The 19,493-nt window shown below is 41.1% G+C and overlaps 1 protein-coding gene across 1 annotated transcript; it reads right to left on the bottom strand.

Moving 5' to 3' along the window:
- Positions 1–784: 784 nt before the first annotated feature.
- On the bottom strand, positions 785–18,810 carry LOC128644194 (lysine--tRNA ligase-like). The gene is made up of 4 exons (XM_053696895.1): positions 18,806–18,810; positions 18,420–18,546; positions 9,254–9,397; positions 785–997 (listed from the first exon to the last, which is right to left on the bottom strand). Exons 1-4 carry the CDS (start codon positions 18,808–18,810, stop codon positions 911–913), a joined length of 363 nt encoding a protein of 120 aa, XP_053552870.1. The 3' UTR covers positions 785–910.
- Between the last annotated feature and the right edge of the window lie 683 nt (positions 18,811–19,493).

The following is a 19,493-nucleotide window of genomic DNA, read 5'->3' as shown; positions in this document are numbered from 1 at the left end:
TCCATCTTTGTTGAGAGTTGCAAGAGAATGACTGGATATGGCAGTGAGGGGAGGAGCTATATAGCAGCTCTGCTTTGGGTGATCCTCTTGACAACTTCCTGTTGGGAAGGAGAATATCCCACAAGTAATGGATGATCCGTGGACTGGATACACTTAACAAGAGAAATGGCCATTTATTTTCTATGTGGGTATTTTGCTCTTAATTGGTGTTATATACTAGGTGTTAATAGATGAGTGTCCCTTTTATTACTGGTATATCATATGCATCAAACAAAATATATTTTTTCAAAGTCCCTTTAAAATGGACAGTATACTCTACAATTTTTTATTGTTTAAAAAGAATCCCATTATTGCCCATTCCCTAGTTTTGCATAACCAACATGGTTATATTAATATAATTTTTACCGTATCTAAGCCTCTGCAGACTGCCCCCTTATTTCAGTTCTTTTGACAACAGACATGCATTTAGCCAATTAGTGCTGACTCATAACTCTACAGAACTGAGCACAATGTTATATATATGACACACATGAACTATCACTGCCTAGCTCTGAAAAACTGTCAAACTGCACTGGGATAAGAGGCAGCCTTCAAGGGCTTAGAAATTAGCATGGGCCTAATTAGTATTCATTGTTGAAAGCTAAACCTAAGAAGACATAGCAAATTTGATAACAAAAGTAAATTGAAGTTTCTGCATGCCCTATCAATCATAAGTTTAATTATGAGTAGACTGTCCCTTTAAGAACCATTACACAAAACGAGAATTATCCACTGCATTCACAAATTTGATAAATCATAAAACTGTTTATTTTTTCCCAGGTATAAAGATACAGAGCTGTAGTATCCCGAAGTAAATGATTCTCTGACAAGTAGATTACAAACATTTTAAAAGCAGACAGCGTTCACATTATTACACAGAGGTCCCATCAGCATTCTGGCTTGGAGTAGAATCCTTCTTATTGTCTTCAGGTTTCATTGCAGGGAACAGCAGAACTTCCTGTTGGACATACAATACACAATTAGCAACAATACCAACAAAAAAGAACAGGTATGAACAAGAACATTTATCAAGCTGCAGGTGGACAAGTTCTGAAGCAGAAAACCTGTCTGCTATGTCTATTTGCTATTCATCATTACTTTGCAAAAACAAAAAATGTATGCTTACCTGATAAATGATTTTCTTTCCTGGCAGGGAGAGTCCACAAATCCATTAATTACCGTTGGGAAATACAATACCTGGCCAACAGGAGGAGGCAAAGACACCCCAGCCAAAAGCTATAAGTACGCCTCCCACTTCCCCTACTCCCCCAGTAATTCAGCCGAGGGAAAGGAAAAGTAAGAGAAACACTAGGGGTATGGAGGTGCTGGAAGATAAGGAAAACAATGCAGCCAGAACAAATTTAGAGTGGGTTTGTGGACTCTCCCTGACAGGAAAGAATTGATCATCAGGTAAGCATAAATTTTGTTTTCATGCGAATGGCAGAGAGGAGTCCACAAATCCATGCATAACTGTTGGGAACCCAATACCCAAGCTAGAGAGGACACATAATGAACACGGTGGGAAAGAAAAAGGCAGGCAGACCTAAACTGATAGCAGCATACCAAAAGTAGCCTCAGCTGAGGCAAAAACATCAAATGTAAAATTTTGAAAAGGTATGCAAAGAGGACCAGGTAGCTGCTTTACAGATATGCTCCATTGAAGCTTCATTCTTAAAAGCCCAAGAAGAGGCCACTGCCTGGGTAGAATGAGGCATAATCCTCCCAGGAGGCTGCTGACCAGCTTCCAAATATAAGGAATGACACTCCTCAGCCAAAAGGAAAGTAGTCGCAGTAGCCTTTTGACTCTTGCGCTTACCTGCATATAAAAGACAACAAGGAAGAAGATGGTCTAAAATCCTTGGTTGCATGAATATAGAATTTCAAAGCACACACTACATCCAAATTGTGCAACAAACGCTCCTTCGAAGAGGAAGGATTAGGACAAAAAGAAGGCACTAAAATCTCATGATTGATATTGTGGTCAGAGACAACCTTAGGTCAAAAACCTAACGTGGTACGTAAAACAGCCTTATAACACATGGAAAACCAGGTAAGGGGGATCAAACTGTAGAACAGTTAGCTATTTCTTCTGCTCGTAGAGTTTCAGAGTTAACAAAAACAAAACTTTCCAAGACAACATTTTTAGGTAAACAGAATGCATAGGCTCAAAGGAGCCTGTTGAAAAACACGAAGAACAAAATAAAGGCTCAAAGGAGGAGCAACAGGTTTAAACACAGGGCTAATTCTAACAAGGGCCTGAACAAAAGACTGAACATCAGGTAAATTGGCAAACTTCTTGTGTAAAAATACAGAGAGAAGAAGAGATTTGTCCTTTGAGAGAACTAGCTGACAAACCCTTCTCCAAACCTTCTCCAAAGGGGTGGGCATTTACCAGTCCTCCAGATGTTATGGACTACATTTCCCATGATGCTTTGCCTGCATTATGGCTGAAAGAGCATTATGGGAGATGTAGACCATAACATCTGGAGGACCGATAGTTGCCCACCCCTGCTTTTGGAGAAACAAAAGAATGAGGGATTCTCACCTTGTGCCAAGGGAAACCTTGATCTTCACATCAAGCTAGATAGGTGCTCCATAACTTGTGATAAAGAAGTCACCAGCTTACGAGCCTGGATCAGAGTATCAATGACCCGATCAGAAAAACCTCTCTTGGAGAGGACTAGACATTCAATCTCCACGCAGTTGGTCTCAGAGAATCTAGATTTTTGTAAAGGAATGGACCTTGGAGGAGGTCCGCTCACTGAGGCAACCTCCAAGGAGGAGAGGATGACATCCTCACTATGTCTGCAAACCAGGTTCTGTGAGGCCACGTGGAGCAATTAGGATCACCGAGGCCCTATCCAGTTTGATGCAGGCGATCACTCGGGGAAGAAGAGCAAACGGAGGGAACAGATAGATAAGCTTGAACTTCCACGGAACTGCTAAAGCATCCACCAATACTGCCTGAGGGCCCCTCGATATCGATCTGTATTTTGGTAGTTTGGCATTGAGACGAGACGCCATGAGATCTATCTCCGGAACTCCCCATCTAAGAGTTCTGTTAACACTTCCTGATGAAGAGACCACTCTCCCAGATGGAAGGTCTGTCTGCTTAGGAAGTCAGCTTCCCAATTGTCCACCCCCCGAATATGGATGGCCGAAATGTGACAATTGTAAGACTCCGCCTATTGAAGGATGTAAGACACCTCCTTCATGACCAGGGAACTACTCGTATCGCCCTGATAATTGATGTAGGCTACTGAAGTTATGCTGTCTGACTGAAATTTGATAAACCGGACCAAATGAAGTTGAGGCCACGTCAGAGCATTGAAGATGGCCTCAGTTCCAGAAAATTGATGGAATGGGAGGCCTCCTCCATCGAGCAGATTCCCTGCGCCTTCAATGAACCCCAGACCACACCCCAGCCAAGTATGCTGGTGTCTGTAGTCACAATCTCCCATGATTGTCTCAAGAAGCATGTGAGTTGAGACAGGTGGTCCTGAGAGAGCCACCAAGAGAATCTCTCGTAGGGCAGTCTAGGTCGATCAGTTGGGACAGGTCAGTGATCGACGTTCCACTGTCTCAGCCTACATAGTTGTAGAGGTAGCAGATGCAAGCGAGCAAAGGGAATAATAATAATGGCAGCTACCATGAGACCCTCCACTTCCATACATTGAGCCACTGAGGGTCGAGCAGCTGACTAACGAGTGGCAGGCAGAAAGAAGTTTCATTCAACGCTGATCCGTCAAATATTTTCATGGAAACTGAATCAATGATCGTTTATCTTCCAACCATGCGACCAAAGGAGACCCAGGAGAGAGTTTGTGTGAGATCTTGCTAAAGAAAAACATGGAGCCTGTACCAAAATATCAGATAGTCCAGGTAGGGAGCCGCAGCAATTACTCTCCCTCTGGCTACCGCTAGAAGAGCTCCGTAAAGATCCTCGGATCAGTAGCTAAGCTAAAGGGGAGAGCAACGAACTGGAAGTGATTGTCCAGCAAGGCAAATCAAAGGAACTGAAAATGATACTTGTGGAACGGAACATGCAGGTATGCTTCCTTCATATCAATCTTAGTCATGAATTGAACTTCATGGACTAACGGCAGGATGAACCCGATAGTCACTATCTTGAAGGAAGGAAACTTCAGAAACTTGAGGCATTTTAAAGGGACAGTTCACCCAAGAAATGTCTCCCCTTTAAATTATTAACTATCATCCATTTGACCTGCTAGAGTGTATTAAATTGTTTACAAGTAGCTCCTTTACTCCTATTTCAGAATTTGAAATAGCGGATTTAGCCTGTGGTATAGCCACCTATACTGAAAGTATTGATACTGGAGTATAATGCAATTAACAAGCCTAAGTAAACACAGCCAGCAGAAGAAGTTACTCTTAGTGGGCTTGCAGGATAGTTAAGTAATAAAATGATAATTTTCCATTGTTCTCTCTATGTATTGAGCTTTGGTGTTCCAGACAAATATAAGATAAGGAAACAAGTCTGTGTACTCAAAGGTATACCATAATGCATAATGAGATCTGATATTACCTTTAGTGGGACAGAAGTGTTCAATTTTTAAACACAATAGCAGGAATAGTTGAGTATAGTGGTGCTGAACATTCTGTTTTAATCATGCTATGCATTTAGAAATATATATTTTTGAAATGTCCGTTTACAAATTACATTGTCTAAACCCTTTAGATCATTTTCTGCCCGTGCAACCAGTCTGCTGTTACTACCCCTCAGTGCATGGGCTGTCCTCTCCTAAATCTATTGCAACAAGCTGCCTGATGAGCTGTGCTTGATGGCCTGAGAGCACAACATATTTAAATACATTGTATAGCTGCTGATCTATGCTTAGCTGTCCTGTATTGCCTGCTAAACAATGAAAAATATATCACCCTTAAAAAATACTTGTGTAATAAACGTCAGAGCTTTCACAGCAGACATCGTCTCTGTAAGATTGATGAGACTGGGACAGGCTGTGGATATGGCAAGACAAGCCGAGAAATCACTTCAGCTAAACTGCTCAGCCTGCTAGTAACCTGATACAGCAAGACCGGGTAGTGAGCCGATTTCTCTGCTTGTCTTGCTGTATCGTTCTACAGCCTGTCCCAATCACATCAATCTTACAGAGATGTCTTCAGTTAAAGCTCTGGCGTTTATTACACATAGGAATTTTAAAAGATTATGTATTTTTATGGTTTAGCAAGAATTAGAGAGGATTTGTGCAGGCAAATTTCTAATGTTCATTTGACATAGGAATTTGCATATAGCCTATGATTGGAGGGTTGGCGTGCTAGACTAAAGCACAGCTCAGCCCTTTCCTGGGGGAGTGCCAGCACTGTGGATAATACTCACAGGAACAGGAATAAAAAGCTAATTTTTGCAAAATGTATTGTTAGCAAGTTTAACTATATATATAAGCTCTAATTTCTTTAGTCACTTTCTAGTTTCCTTTAGGAACATAGACTTGTGATTGCTGTGTAAACTGGCCCTTAAAGTTCAACCCATTGTAATAGGCTGTGGTTTCAAAGCACAAAACCAGCAACTTCATATACAAAAATAAACCTGAAAATGCCATTTCTCAAATATTTTACACTCTGCAGCTGGTATAACAAGTCATTGAAAATACATTAATGGAAAAACAATTTTAGTGTACTGTCCCTTTAAGTCCAGAATTGGACAGAAAGTTCCCTCTTTTTTGGGAACCACAAATAGGTTTGAAGAGTAACCCTGACCTCTTTAAAGGAAGGTACTGGAACAATAACCCCCATGGAAGCTAGAGCATTTAAAAAGGCAGCCCTCTTTTCTGGCTTTGAAGGAGACGAGAAAGGAGGTATCTGCCTCTTGGGGGGGATGAGAACAGAATCCTTTCCTGTACCCCTGGGAGACAACATCCCGAAATCAAGTGTCCTGAAAAAAAAAAAAAGGATAGTCTGCCCCCTACACAATCCGATTTCGGATCGGGGGCCATCCCGTCATGCCGACTTATTGTCAGAGGAGGGCTTCTTGGACTGCTTGTTCCTGTTCTAAGACTGGCTAGGTCTCCAGGTACTATCAGGTTGGTCTGACTTGTAAGAAGCTGGCGATCTCTGTCCCTTGTTTGTACGAAAGGGATGAAAATTATCTGACTAGCGAGCCTTGGATCTAGCCTTCTTACCCTGAGGGAGGAAAGAACCCTTTCCCTTACAGTCATCGTGGAAAAAAAAAATGTAATCCAGGCCTGGACAAAACAATCACTTTGCAACTGCCGCTTTGCCAGCAGCCGGTTGAAAAAGAAGTCCCATTTGGTGAAACATTCTCCTTAAGTACCCTTCCATTTTTCTGTCCATGGGGTCCCTGAAAGAAGTGCTATCCTAAAGAGGAATAGTAGTACGGTTAGCCAGAGTGGAGATAGCACCATCCACTTTGGGAATGGAACTCCACAATTCCAGTTGAGACTCTGGTACAGGGAACATCCTCTTGAAATTAGGGGACAGGGAAAAAGGAATCCCAGGGCCTCTCCCACTCCTTGCAAATAATCTCCACCATGCAAGACTAAAAAACCTCGGGAGCTTTTGGTCTAGTTTGATGGACCCTATCCAGCTTAGGAATTTTAGGTTCCTCAGATGTTCTAGGCTCAGGAACATCCAGAGTCAATAAGACTTCCTTGAATAAGAAGCGAAGATGTTCAAGCTTAAATCTGAAGCTTACCTCCTCAAGCTCCCCTGGATCTTCTTCAGGAGGAGTCAGAGGAAGAGAGCTCAACCTCAGAAGCTGCTGAGGACCAGTACCTCTCAGAATGCTGAGACAAGCTGACCAACACGGTCTCCAAAAGGAGTATGGATAGCCTCTTAAGGAGAAACATGTTTAAACCTCTTGCCTGAAACAGGAATTGCACTCAGCGCAGATGAAACAGCAGATTGTAGTTGTGTAGCAAAATCTAGTGGCAAGAAAATAAAAACAAGTTGATGAATGTGCTGAGCCACAGGGTACTGCATGTACAATATTAGGGGATGGCGACTGAGGAAAAAGTTGTGGCATATCCTGGACAATAGAGTCCTGGGAGGTGGAGGGCTCTGAGGGGTTAATTTCTTTACCAGGGACAAGGGCAGACTGAGACCCTTTAACCTTTGATTTTAAAACAGAAGCTAGACATACAGAGCACAACCGTGCAGGGGGGCATACCATGGTCTCTTCACAAAATACAAATCTGTCTGATAGTAAAATAGGAGGATTATTAGCTTCCAAAAGAACATTCAGAATTGTTCTCCATAGCCTGAGTAGATAGATTGACAAAAAAACAAAACAAAAAAATCCTATTAGCAAACAACTGTAACCTTCTGCAAGAGAGAAATCTGATGAAAAGGAGCAAACCTACAATGGGAAATCCTTAAAGGAAAAGTCCTAAAAGGAAAAAACACCGTAGCGCTGTACAAGACAGCTTAATTAGCAATGCATGAAAGAAATTAGTGTATAATAAAATTGCATTTAATCAAGAGAGATAATAAAAAAAAAAAATCTCCTGGGAGGAGACAATACAATCCAGCATACACAATGGGTTAAAATAACATAAACGAATAAAGTTCATATCCACGAGAGGGACAAATCTCACAAAAGGAGGCTCGAGTGCGGTGACCGGACTTCAAATGTAAGGAAAACGCTGAAATTGGAAGGAAGATCCCAATCAAAATTGGAAGAAAAAAACAAATCTAAGGTGCGTTAAAGTACTTACACCGGGAGGATTTGGCTTTGGTTCACAACAGGTAGTCCTTTAAATCAACTGGCAAGGATCCTAACACATGAGTTTATGCCGATAACAGGCTCCAATGTCTGTGCTCAGGAAGAAGATTCCCTTATTCACTCCAGTTACATCAATACCCGATATCTCTCAGTGATGTGGCCATGTAATGTAATTCATCTCAATGGCCTCTCCAATCAAGACACTGAGTGCAATTATTTCTTATTTCCAGGAGCAAACGTTAGAACAGAAAAACAGATATAACTCCCAGCACCTCTAACGGATCCCCACTAAGGCCGGGGCACTTACCACCTCCAATCGGTCGTAATCAAATGGCAGAGATCAGGATATAACATACTAACCAGCCCTCCATTGAGGGGAACAAAGGTGCCACTCAGTCACCCAGTAATAAAGTCCTTCAAAAATAGGAGAAACCTAGAATTAAGAAAAAAGGACTTACCCTCAAGTGTCTCTGCTGTGGAGAAGTCATAGCACTTCCAGGTCTGACAGCTTTATCCACTTCTGACAGGGACCTGGGAGAAAAGGAAAGCAGTGTAAGCTTACATTGGTTCTCAGAGGGGGTGTTAGCCAACATGTACTGGAAGGAGGTCAGGGAAGCTTCCCTGCGACATCCAGTAGCTAACCGTCACCAAAACTCTTACAAAGAGAATTACATGGCTACCTGTTGACCCCATTCCCATCTTGCAGGGAAACTACTCATTAAAGGAGTAAAATTCAAGTATCTTCAGAGCATGTTCTCTGCCTACCTCCTTTAGTATAGGAAGAATTACTGGGGAAGTGGGAGGGATACTTATATATTTTGGCTGGGGTGTCTTTGCCTTCTTTGCGGCCAGGTGTTGTATTTCCTAACAGTAATGAATGGATTCTTGGACTCTCCCTGCTATTAGAAAGAAATTTTAGATTGCACAAAATAAGGGTCCGTCAATCACCTCAAACAAGTGGGTTGTGGCATTTATCACTGCATAAAAATGCTGGACCACGTCACTTCCGGCGACGTAGAATTAGCTGTTTGACCGCAAAACCTCCACTACGCATGCACTCCACCACACTCCGCCGCAGTCCAGTATTCTTATGGGGATGAGAACAAGTCTGAGCAAAAATTGAATCTCTGCACATGCCCTACACCACAGAACCTAATCTCTAACCACAAATATATATGGTGCACTGCAATTGCCCCATCTTAACTATTTTGGTTTTTGCCTCTGCCTGGGGGGGTTCAAGAGGGGCAACCCCACCGATCCTCTGGCATCCACCCCAAATATATATATATATATATATATAAAAATTTGCAGTCAGACAGTTGAGCAGTGTCACCGGAAGTGAGACAGTCTTATGGGTCACAACAGTGTCAGAAAGGATAAAAAGCAGGAAAGGTTTCTTACATTTTTATAAAAGGCTGCACTGTAACATTCTAAAAGCTGTAATATGCCTTGATACATTTTCTCTTAAATGAGTCATTGCTGCTATTGTACCTTCATGTTATTTGAATCCGTGAGGAACATAGTGAGTCTGTCAATACCCATTCCCCAGCCAGCTGTTGGGGGTAGCCCATATTCCAATGCAGTGCAGAAATTTTCATCTACAAACATAGCTTCATCATCTCCAGCATCTTTGGCCTGTTAAAATAATGATAAAGTAGTGATTCACTGACCTAGGTTTCAATACAATCTACTATGCTGTGTCCAGTGCACTAGAAACCTTTGTATAATAATATTATATATATCAGGTACACTGACATGATAGTAAGTAGGTGTGGGATAAGTGCAATCACTGATCACTTGCTGTTATTGATGGGTGGGGTGTAGGATTTACAAGCCTGTGGCACACTATAGTACAGGTTAGTCTGAGGAAGGGGCACTGTGCTTTCGCAAAACTTCAAATAAAATAATTACGTGAAGATATCCAAAGTCAATTGAGTGCTTATTTTGGATGTTGGATTTTTTTGCTATAGCACCCTGGCAACTATAAATAAAACACAACAACTAATGAATTGGAACTTGTAATGTTTCAACTATAATAACATTTGAATTCCCTTGTGCGTAAATAAAGACTGCATATTTTGTTAATGGAAGTAAATTGGAAAGTTGTTTAAATTTCATGCTTAATCTGAATCATGACATTTTAATTTTGACTTGAGTGTCCCTTTAAATCATTAACTTGTAGTATGTACAACCTACAACCCAATGCATATCCTGTAATCTCCTTGGAAAATCTGCTTTTACATTTTTCACATATATGTTGGCACTGCAGTGAGACACACTAAAAATGTCACAATATTCAAGTTGCATACCTGCAAAACATTTTTCTTATACATACAAGTGAATTTGAAATACAGTGGAGTAACCCCTTTCTAAATCATACTTAAAAGGGATAGTAAAGTCCAAAATAACAGAATTTATGCTTACCTGATAAATTACTTTCTCTTACGGTGTATCCAGTCCACGGATTCATCCTTACTTGTGGGATATTCTCATTCCCTACAGGAAGTGGCAAAGAGAGCACACAGCAAAGCTGTCCATATAGCTCCCCTTCAGGCTCCGCCCCCCCAGTCATTCGACCGACGGTTAGGAGAAAAAGGAGAAACCATAGGGTGCAGTGGTGACTGTAGTTTAAACAATAAATTTTAACCTGGCTTAATTGCCAGGGCGGGCCGTGGACTGGATACACCGTTAGAGAAAGTAATTTATCAGGTAAGCATAAATTCTGTTTTCTCTTAAAAGGTGTATCCAGTCCACTCATTCATCCTTACTTGTGGGATACCAATACCAAAGCTTTAGGACACGGATGAAGGGAGGGAACAAGACAGGTAACCTAAACGGAAGGCACCACTGCTTGCAAAACCTTTCTCCCAAAAATAGCCTCCGAAGAAGCAAAAGTATTGAATTTGTAAAATTTGGCAAAAGTATGCAGTGAAGACCAAGTCGCTGCCCTACAAATCTGTTCAACAGAAGCCTCATTCTTGAAAGCCCATGTGGAAGCCACAGCTCTGGTGGAATGAGCTGTAATTCGTTCAGGAGGCTGCTGTCCAGCAGTCTCATAAGCCAATCGGATGATGCTTTTCAGCCAGAAGGAAAGAGAGGTAGCAGTTGCTTTCTGACCTCTCCTCTTACCAGAATAGACAACAAACAAGGATGATGTTTGTCTGAAATCTTTAGTTGCTTGTAAATAGAATTTTAAAGCACGAACCACATCAAGATTGTGCAACAGTCGTTCCTTCCTTGAGGATGGATTAGGACACAGAGAAGGAACAATGATTTCCTGGTTAATATTCTTATTAGAAACCACTTTAAGAAGAAAACCAGGTTTGGTACGCAAAACTACCCTATCTGCATGGAACACCAGATAGGGTGAATTACACTGCAAAGCAGATAATTCTGAAACTCTTCGAGCAGAAGATATAGCTACCAAAAACAAAACTTTCCAAGATAATAACTTAATATCTATGGAATGTAAAGGTTCAAACGGAACCCCTTGAAGAACTGAAAGAACTAAATTTAGACTCCATGGAGGAGCCACAGGTTTATAGACAGGCTTGATTCTGACTAAAGCCTGTGCAAATGCTTGAACGCCTGGGACATCTGCCAGACGCTTGTGTAACAAGATAGACAGAGCAGATATCTGTCCCTTTAAGGTACTAGCTGATAACCCTTTCTCCAATCCTTCTTGGAGAAAAGACAATATACTTGGAATCCTAATCTTAATCCACGAGTAACCCTTGGATTCACACCAACAAAGATATTTCCGCCATATCTTATGGTAAATTTTCCTGGTGACAGGTTTTCTAGCTTGGATCAGAGTATCTATGACTGATTCAGAGAACCCACGCTTGGATAGAATTAAGCGTTCAATCTCCAAGCAGTCAACTGCAGAGAAACTAGATTTGGATGCTTGAATGGACCCTGTATTAGAAGATCCTGACTCATTGGCAGTGTCCATGGTGGGACAGATGACATGTCCACTAGGTCTGCATACCAAGTCCTGCGTGGCCACGCAGGTGCTATCAGAATTACTGAGGCCTTCTCCAGTTTGATTCTGGCTATCAGCCGAGGGAGAAGGGGAAACGGTGGAAAGACATAGGCCAGATTGAAGGACCAAGGCGCTACTAGAGCATCTATCAAAGCCGCCTTGGGGTCCCTGGACCTGGATCCGTAAAGAGGAAGTTTGGTGTTCTGACGGGACGCCATCAGATCCAACTCTGGAATGCCCCAAAGCCGAGTCAGCTGAGCAAATACCTCCGGGTGAAGTTCCCACTCCCCCGGGTGAAAAGTCTGACGACTTAGGAAATCCGCTTCCCAGTTGTCTACTCCTGGGATGTGAATCGCAGATAGGTGGCAAGAGTGATCCTCCTCCGCCCACCTGATTATCTTGGTTACTTCCTTCATCGCTAAAGAAATCTTTGTTTCTCCCTGATGATTGATGTATGCTACAGTCGTGATGTTGTCCGACTGAAATCTGATGAACTTGGCCGCCGCTAGCTGAGGCCAAGCCTGGAGAGTATTGAATATCGCTCTCAGCTGCAAAATGTTTATCGGGAGAAGGGACTCTTCCCGAGACCATAGGCCCTGAGCTTTCAGGGAGCCCCAGACCGCGCCCCAGCCTAACAGACTGGCGTCGGTCGTTACAATGATTCACTCCGGTCTGCGGAAGCACATTCCCTGAGACAGGTGATCCTGAGACAACCACCAGAGAAGAGAATCTCTGGTTTCCTGGTCCAGTTGGATTTGAGGAGACAAATCTGCATAATCCCCATTCCACTGTTTGAGCATGCACAATTGCAGTGGTCTGAGATGAATGCGAGCAAATGGGACTACGTCCATTGCTACTACCATTAATCCGATAACCTCCATGCACTGAGCTACAGATGGCCGGAGCTCGGCAAGTACTTAGAAGCTTTAACTTTCTGACCTCCGTCAGAAATATTTTCATTTCTACCGAGTCTATTAATGTTCCCAGGAAGGGAACCCTTGTGAGTGGGGACAGAGAACTTTTTTCGGTGTTCACCTTCCACCCGTGAGACCTTAGAAAGGCCAGAACAATATCCGTATGAGCCTTGGCTCTGGGAAAAGACGACACCTGAATCAAGATGTCGTCCAGATAGGGTGCTACTGCAATGCCCCGCAGTCTTAGAACCGCTAGAAGGGACCCTAGCACTTTTGTGAAAATTCTTGGAGCGGTGGCCAACCCGAAGGGAAGGGCCACGAACTGGTAATGCTTGTCCAGAAAAGCGAACCTTAGGAACTGATGGTGATCTTTGTGGATAGGAATATGAAGGTACGCATCCTTTAGATCCACGGAAGTCATATATTGACCTTCCTGGATCATCAGTAAAATTGTCCGAATGGTCTCCATCTTGAAGGATGGAACTCTGAGGAATTTGTTTAGAATTTTTAGATCCAGGATTGGTCTGAAAGTTCCTTCCTTTTTGGGAACCACAAACAGGTTTGAGTAAAAACCCAGTCCTTGTTCTGTAATTGGAACTGGACATATCACTCCCATCTTGATTAGATCTTCTACACAGCGTAAGAACGCCTCTTTCTTTGTCTGGTCTGAAGACAGACGAGAAATGTGGAACCTTCCCCTTGGAGGAAGGTCCTTGAATTTTTGAAGATATCCCTGAGCAACTATCTCTAATGCCCAGGGATCGGGAACATCACTTGCCCAAGCCTGAGCAAAGAGAGAGAGTCTGCCCCCTACCAGATCCGGTCCCGGATCGGGGGCTACCCCTTCATGCTGTCTTAGTAGCAGCTGCAGGCTTCTTGGCCTGTTTACCCTTGTTCCAGCCCTGCAAAGGCTTCCAGGTTGCCTTGGGCTGTGAAGTGTTACCCTCCTGCTTTGCGGTTGCAGAGGTTGAAGCAGGACCGCTCCTGAAGTTGCGAAAGGAACGAAAATTAGCCTTGTTTTTAGCCTTAAAAGGACTATCTTGCGGGAGGGCATGGTTCTTTCCCCCAGTGATATCCGAAATAATCTCTTTCAACTCTGGCCCGAAAAGGGTCTTTCCCTTGAAAGGGATATTCAGTAACTTAGTTTTAGACGACACATCGGCCGACCATGATTTCAGCCAGAGCGCTCTGCGCGCCATGATGGCAAAACCAGAATTTTTCGCTGCTAACTTTGCTAATTGCAAAGCGGCATCTGTTATAAAAGAATTAGCCAGCTTTAGAGCTTTAATTCTATCCATAATTTCGTCAAATGAGGTCTCTGTCTGGAGCGACTCCTCCAGCGCCTCAAACCAGAAAGCCACTGCAGTAGTCACAGGAATAATGCAGGCAATAGGTTGGAGAAGGAAATCTTGTTGAACAAATATTTTCTTTAGTAAACCTTCCAATTTTTTATCCATAGGATCTTTGAAAGCACAACTGTCTTCAATTGGTATGGTTGTGCACTTGGCAAGTGTTGAAATTGCCCCCTCTACCTTAGGGATTGTCTGCCATGCGTACTGCCTGGGATCAGTTCTAGGAAACATTTTCTTAAAGATAGGGGGGGGGGGACAAAGGGTACACCTGGTCTCTCCCACTCCCTATCCACAATGTCCGCCACCCTCTTCGGGATCGGAAACGCATCAGTGTATACAGGGACTTCTAGGAATCTGTCCATTTTACACAATTTCTCTGGGACCACCATGGGGTCGCAATCATCCAGCGTAGCCAATACCTCCTTCCTTAAATTTAAACGCTAAGGAATCTGATTCTGCCCGCTGAGAAATCTTTCCTGTATCTGAAATTTCTCCCTCGGACAGCACATCCCTCACCGTCATTTCAGAGTGTTGTGAGGGTACAACAGATAAACCTTCCAAAGCTTCCGATTGCTCATACTCTGTTCTTAAAACCAAGCTATCACGCTTTTTAATAAAAACTGGCAGTTTGGATAAAAATGCCGCAAGGGAATTATCCATGACGGCTGCTAATTGTTGTAATGTAATAGGGACCATTGCGCTAGAGGTAGGCATAGCTTGCGCGGGCGTGACTGGTGTCGACACATGGGGAGAGGAAGGTGGACTATCCTCATTGCCTTCTGTTAAAGAATCATCTTGGGCTACATTTTTAAGTGAAACAACATTATCTTTAAAATGCATAGATACATTAGCACACTTTAAACACAAATGTAAAGGGGGTTCCACCATGGCTACTAAACACAGAGCAACGTCTATCTGAAGGCCCAGACATGTTAAACAGACTTAGACAGCAGTTAAAGACTGAAAAATACAATTTGAGAAAAAAACGGTACTGTGCCTTTAAATAATAAAAGCGCACACTCTTACTAAATGTTCAAAAATGATCCAATCTTTCTGAAAATTTCACCACACGATCTTAATGCTTGGTAATGGTTGCACAGCAAATATCAAGTCAATTAACCCCTTAATGCCCGAACCGGAGCAACCTAAAGCTGACAACCGGTTAGCAAACTACAGCACCATGCCACAGCAATCTGCTGTGGCCCTACCTTGCCCCTGGGGATTAGTTGATTAAAAATAAGCCTCTATGAAGTCCTCAAGAAGTTTTAGGACCCTCCACGTGAAGCTGCATGAAGCTGACTGTAAAATGAAGAGTGCAACCGAGGCGCGAAAATTAGGCCCCCTCCCTCTTCACTCCGGAGTTGTGGGGCCTTCAAAACCCTAAATAGGTGTCCAAAATACTGCCATGTGGAATAAAAACCCCAAATAACACTCCAAAAGTGATAAAAAAAACCATGTATAGTGATTATATTTTACTAAAAAAATAAATCGAATGCCCTTTAACAGTGTCCACCAGCCATTTAGCCCTGTTAAATAAGCCTTCCTTCTATACAGAGTCTCAGAATATGGCTTACCTTCCCCACATGGGGATTCTTGTCAGTCTTCTAGGATTACTAAGTCTTGACTAGAAAAAGATGACCGAACATACCTTGTAGCAGTTAAGCCTGCAAACTGCTCCCCCCAACTGAAGTTTTCTTGGTACTCCTCAGTCCTGCGTGGGAACAGCAGTGGATTTTAGTTACAACATGCTAAAATCATTTTCCTCTCAGCAGAATTCTTCATCACTTTCTGCTACAGAGTAAATAGTACAAACCGGCACTATTTCAAAATAACAAACTTTTGATTGAAGATATAAAAACTACAAATCTAACACCACATTCACTTTACCCTCCCGTGGAGATGCTACTTGTTGGAGCGGCAAAGAGAATGACTGGGGGGGGGCGGAGCCTGAGGGGGAGCTATATGGACAGCTTTGCTGTGTGCTCTCTTTGCCACTTCCTGTAGGGAATGAGAATATCCCACAAGTAAGGATGAATCCGTGGACTGGATACACCTTGTAAGAGAAATTATACTTTCATAATTCAGATAGAGCATGCAATTTTGAACAACTGTGTAATTTACTTCTATTGTTAAATTTACTTTGTTTACTTGACATCCTTAGTTGAAATCAGCAATGCACTACTGGAAGCTATGACAGCACATCAGGTGAGCGAATGACAAGAGACATGTATGCAGTCACCAATTACCAGCTAGCTTGCAGTAGTGCATTGCTGATTAAGTCTACGTAGGAATACTCTTCAAAAGGATACCAAGAGAACAAATTAAATTTGATAAAATAAGTAAATGGGAAAGTTGTTTAAAACCAAACAGCGAATATGCTATGTGTGTAATTCGTTTGGTAGAAAGAATATTCCTGTGGACATTCATTTAGGACAATCCAATGTTGATAAGAAAGAAAATACATTAAAATTCAGTAATCAAAATGTTATTTCCAGTTTTAAAATTTTCATAATTAAATCGAAAAATCCACATTCAAAACTTTAAATGTAACATTTGATTAAACAAATACTATTCGGAAGTAGGGAATTTAGTAAATTGATGCATAATAGATAAAAACATTTGAATTAATTTATTTGTATTTCAAATATTGCATAATTCGAATATTACATTTAAACAGAGCATTAGAAATACTATTGCATTAAACTAATGTTAGAATGTTGTTCAAACATTCAAAACAAACAAACGCATGTTAAAATTAGTTTCATTTTTCGAATGTTGCAAAACACTCGCCCATGCCTAGTGATTTTGAGAAGCATTAATGCTAACAATTAACTTGTCGCTGAATTAAAGGACCATTATCGTAGAAAAATGTACATGCTCTAATTTAGAACAGTTCAACACTAGCGATTCTGCATTGTTGTATGTTTAAGCCCACAAAGAAGTTAAACACACAGTTCAAGTACCACTCAGGATCCACAGAGCACGGCCTGGTTTCCACTATTGTTAAAACTACATGCCGTAATAAATTGGAGAAGAATTATTTTTTTTACCACGATAATGGGCTTTTAATGGCTGATGAAAACATATTATCCTACCTCTGTAAATTTGATATTATACAATATATATGGCATATGAAGAAAAAAAAAATGTTTATATTGAATACTTTCAGGACAGCAACTAGTCTAAAGTGACATGAAACCCAATTTTGTTTCGATCATGAATCACATACAAGCAAATTTGATTTTGCTTTTATAACTGTATGCTCAACTATCAAATTTATCGATTTCCTCATACTTTGTTGAAAAGCAGGTAGGGCAGGCTCAGGAGTTGTGCATGTGTCTAGAGCACTATATGGCAGTAGTTTAGCAAGAATGCTTTTAACATTGTTACACATTGTTCAAACACTGCTATCCTGTGCTCCAAAACAAACTGCTGCTATATATTAGTGCTCCAGAAATGTGCAAGCTACCTAGGTATGTTCTTCCACAAAGAATACAATGAGAAGGAAATTTAGTAAGAGTAGTATATTGAATACTTTATGTCGTCTCAGTGTTCCTCAACCACAGTCCTCGAATACCCCCAACAGGCCAGGTTTTCATTAAAGCTGAACCAGTGCACAGGTGACATAATCACTGGTTCAGCTATAATGAAAACCTGGCCTGTTTGGGGGTACTTGAGGGCCTGGGTTGAGAAATAATCAATCACAAAAAAAAAAGTTTTTTTGTATATTGCATTTAGTTTCATGTTTAGGATATTAGAATGCCACTCCTGTCTGTAGGGGTGTATTACCTAGATTGTATGTTACTTTGGACACATTTTCTTACTGTGCTGATCTCACTCTCTGCTCGGCACACTTTAACCTCTGCAAGATATCATCTACTCAAATAATGTTGCACCTACAGGGAGACTTGCCAGTGTTTGCCAAATATTTAGCGCTTTCTTTGCACACAGTAGTTGTATGGGGGAACACAAATTCAATAAGTTTCATAGATTCCATAAACCTCCAGTCTTGGATGTGAGAATGTAGTAGTTAAAGGGATATGAAACCCAGAATTTGTCAGATGGAGCATGCGATTTTAAACTGCTTTTAATTACGATCAAATTTTCTTCGTTCTCTTGGTATCTTTTGTAGAAAAGCAGGGATGTAAGCTTAGGAGTACTATTTAGCAGCAGTTTTTCAAAAATGTAATCCATATTGAAAGAGCACTAGATGGCAGCACTACGTCTTGCCATGTAGTGTACCAGATGCCTACCTTGGTATCTTTTCAACACAGAATATTTTGATAATAGAAGTAAATTGGAAACTTTTTAAAAATGGTATGCTCTGTCTGAACCACAAAATTGATTTGGGTTTCGTATCCCTTTAAGAATTAGGACTATTTTAAAATGAGTTATTGTTCACATACCTTGGCCTGATCCTCAAACAGTTCTCTTTGCCTAATTGGGTCGTTTAACTCTGTGTAGGCATTACACACCTCCTTTTTCATCATAAATAGTTCAAACCTCTCAGTCAGGCCTTTTTGCAAACGATGCCTTATAAATTAGGTAAAAAAAAAACAAAGTTTAATTTGTAAATCTTAATATAAATTCAAACAACCTGCAGATGCGACATTATTAATAAAAAAATAAAATAAAAAAGGGTTGTGAAAATCCTGAGCGTCTTAGATTAGACAAAACTTTTTTTTTTTTTTTTATTACAACAGAACCTTGTTGAATATCAACAGCCAATTATAATTTTTTCCAAAACAAATTGAAATTGTCTGCTGAATTTGTTTTTTCCCCACAGTCAAACTCCATCTACCACTCGCCTTATTTGGAGGAATTAATTTAAGAATTAACTGCAAGCTCATCTGTAACTAGATATTTTCACCCTGTGCAAGTATATAGTATACATTCAACATCAAGCTAAATATTCAGTCTATAAGTCAAATTTTAGTCCCTGTATTATCGATTTAAAACATAATTTATGTAAGAATTTACCTGATAAATTAATTTCTTTCATATTGGCAAGAGTCCATGAGCTAGTGACGTATGGGATATACATTCCTACCAGGAGGGGCAAAGTTTTCCAAACCTCAAAATGCCTATAAATACACCCCCCACCAAACCCACAATTCAGTTTAACGAATAGCCAAGAAGTGGGGTGATAAGAAAGGAGTGAAACCATCAACAAGGAATTGGAATAATTGTGCTTTATACAAAAAAATCATAACCACCACAAAAAGGGTGGGCCTCATGGAGTCTTGCCAATATGAAAGAAATTAATTTATCAGGTAAATTCTTACATAAATTATGTTTTCTTTCATGTAATTGGCAAGACCCAATGAGCTAGTGACGTATGGGATAGCAAATACCCAAAATGTGGAACTCCACGCAAGAGTCACTAGAGAGGGAGGGATAAAAATAAAGACAGCCAATTCCGCTGAAAAATAAATCCACAACCCAAATCAAAAGTTTTAATCTTTATAATGAAAAAAACT

Source organism: Bombina bombina, unplaced genomic scaffold, assembly GCF_027579735.1.
Source record: "Bombina bombina isolate aBomBom1 unplaced genomic scaffold, aBomBom1.pri scaffold_1594, whole genome shotgun sequence".
Classification (NCBI taxonomy): Eukaryota; Metazoa; Chordata; class Amphibia; order Anura; family Bombinatoridae; genus Bombina; species Bombina bombina.
The sequence above is the reverse complement of the archived record's forward strand: the minus strand, read 5'-3'. Positions and strand labels throughout refer to the sequence as shown.

What these genes read in the sequence shown, in the direction of transcription:
- LOC128644194 (XM_053696895.1), bottom strand. An exon ending in TGTTTGAGGATCAGGCCAAG is followed by an intron (nt 9,398 to 18,419) that starts GTATGTGAACAA and finishes TTATTTTAACAG; the next exon opens with GCCAAAGATGCTGGAGATGA. An exon ending in CGGATTCAAATAACATGAAG is followed by an intron (nt 998 to 9,253) that starts GTACAATAGCAG and finishes TATGTCCAACAG; the next exon opens with GAAGTTCTGCTGTTCCCTGC.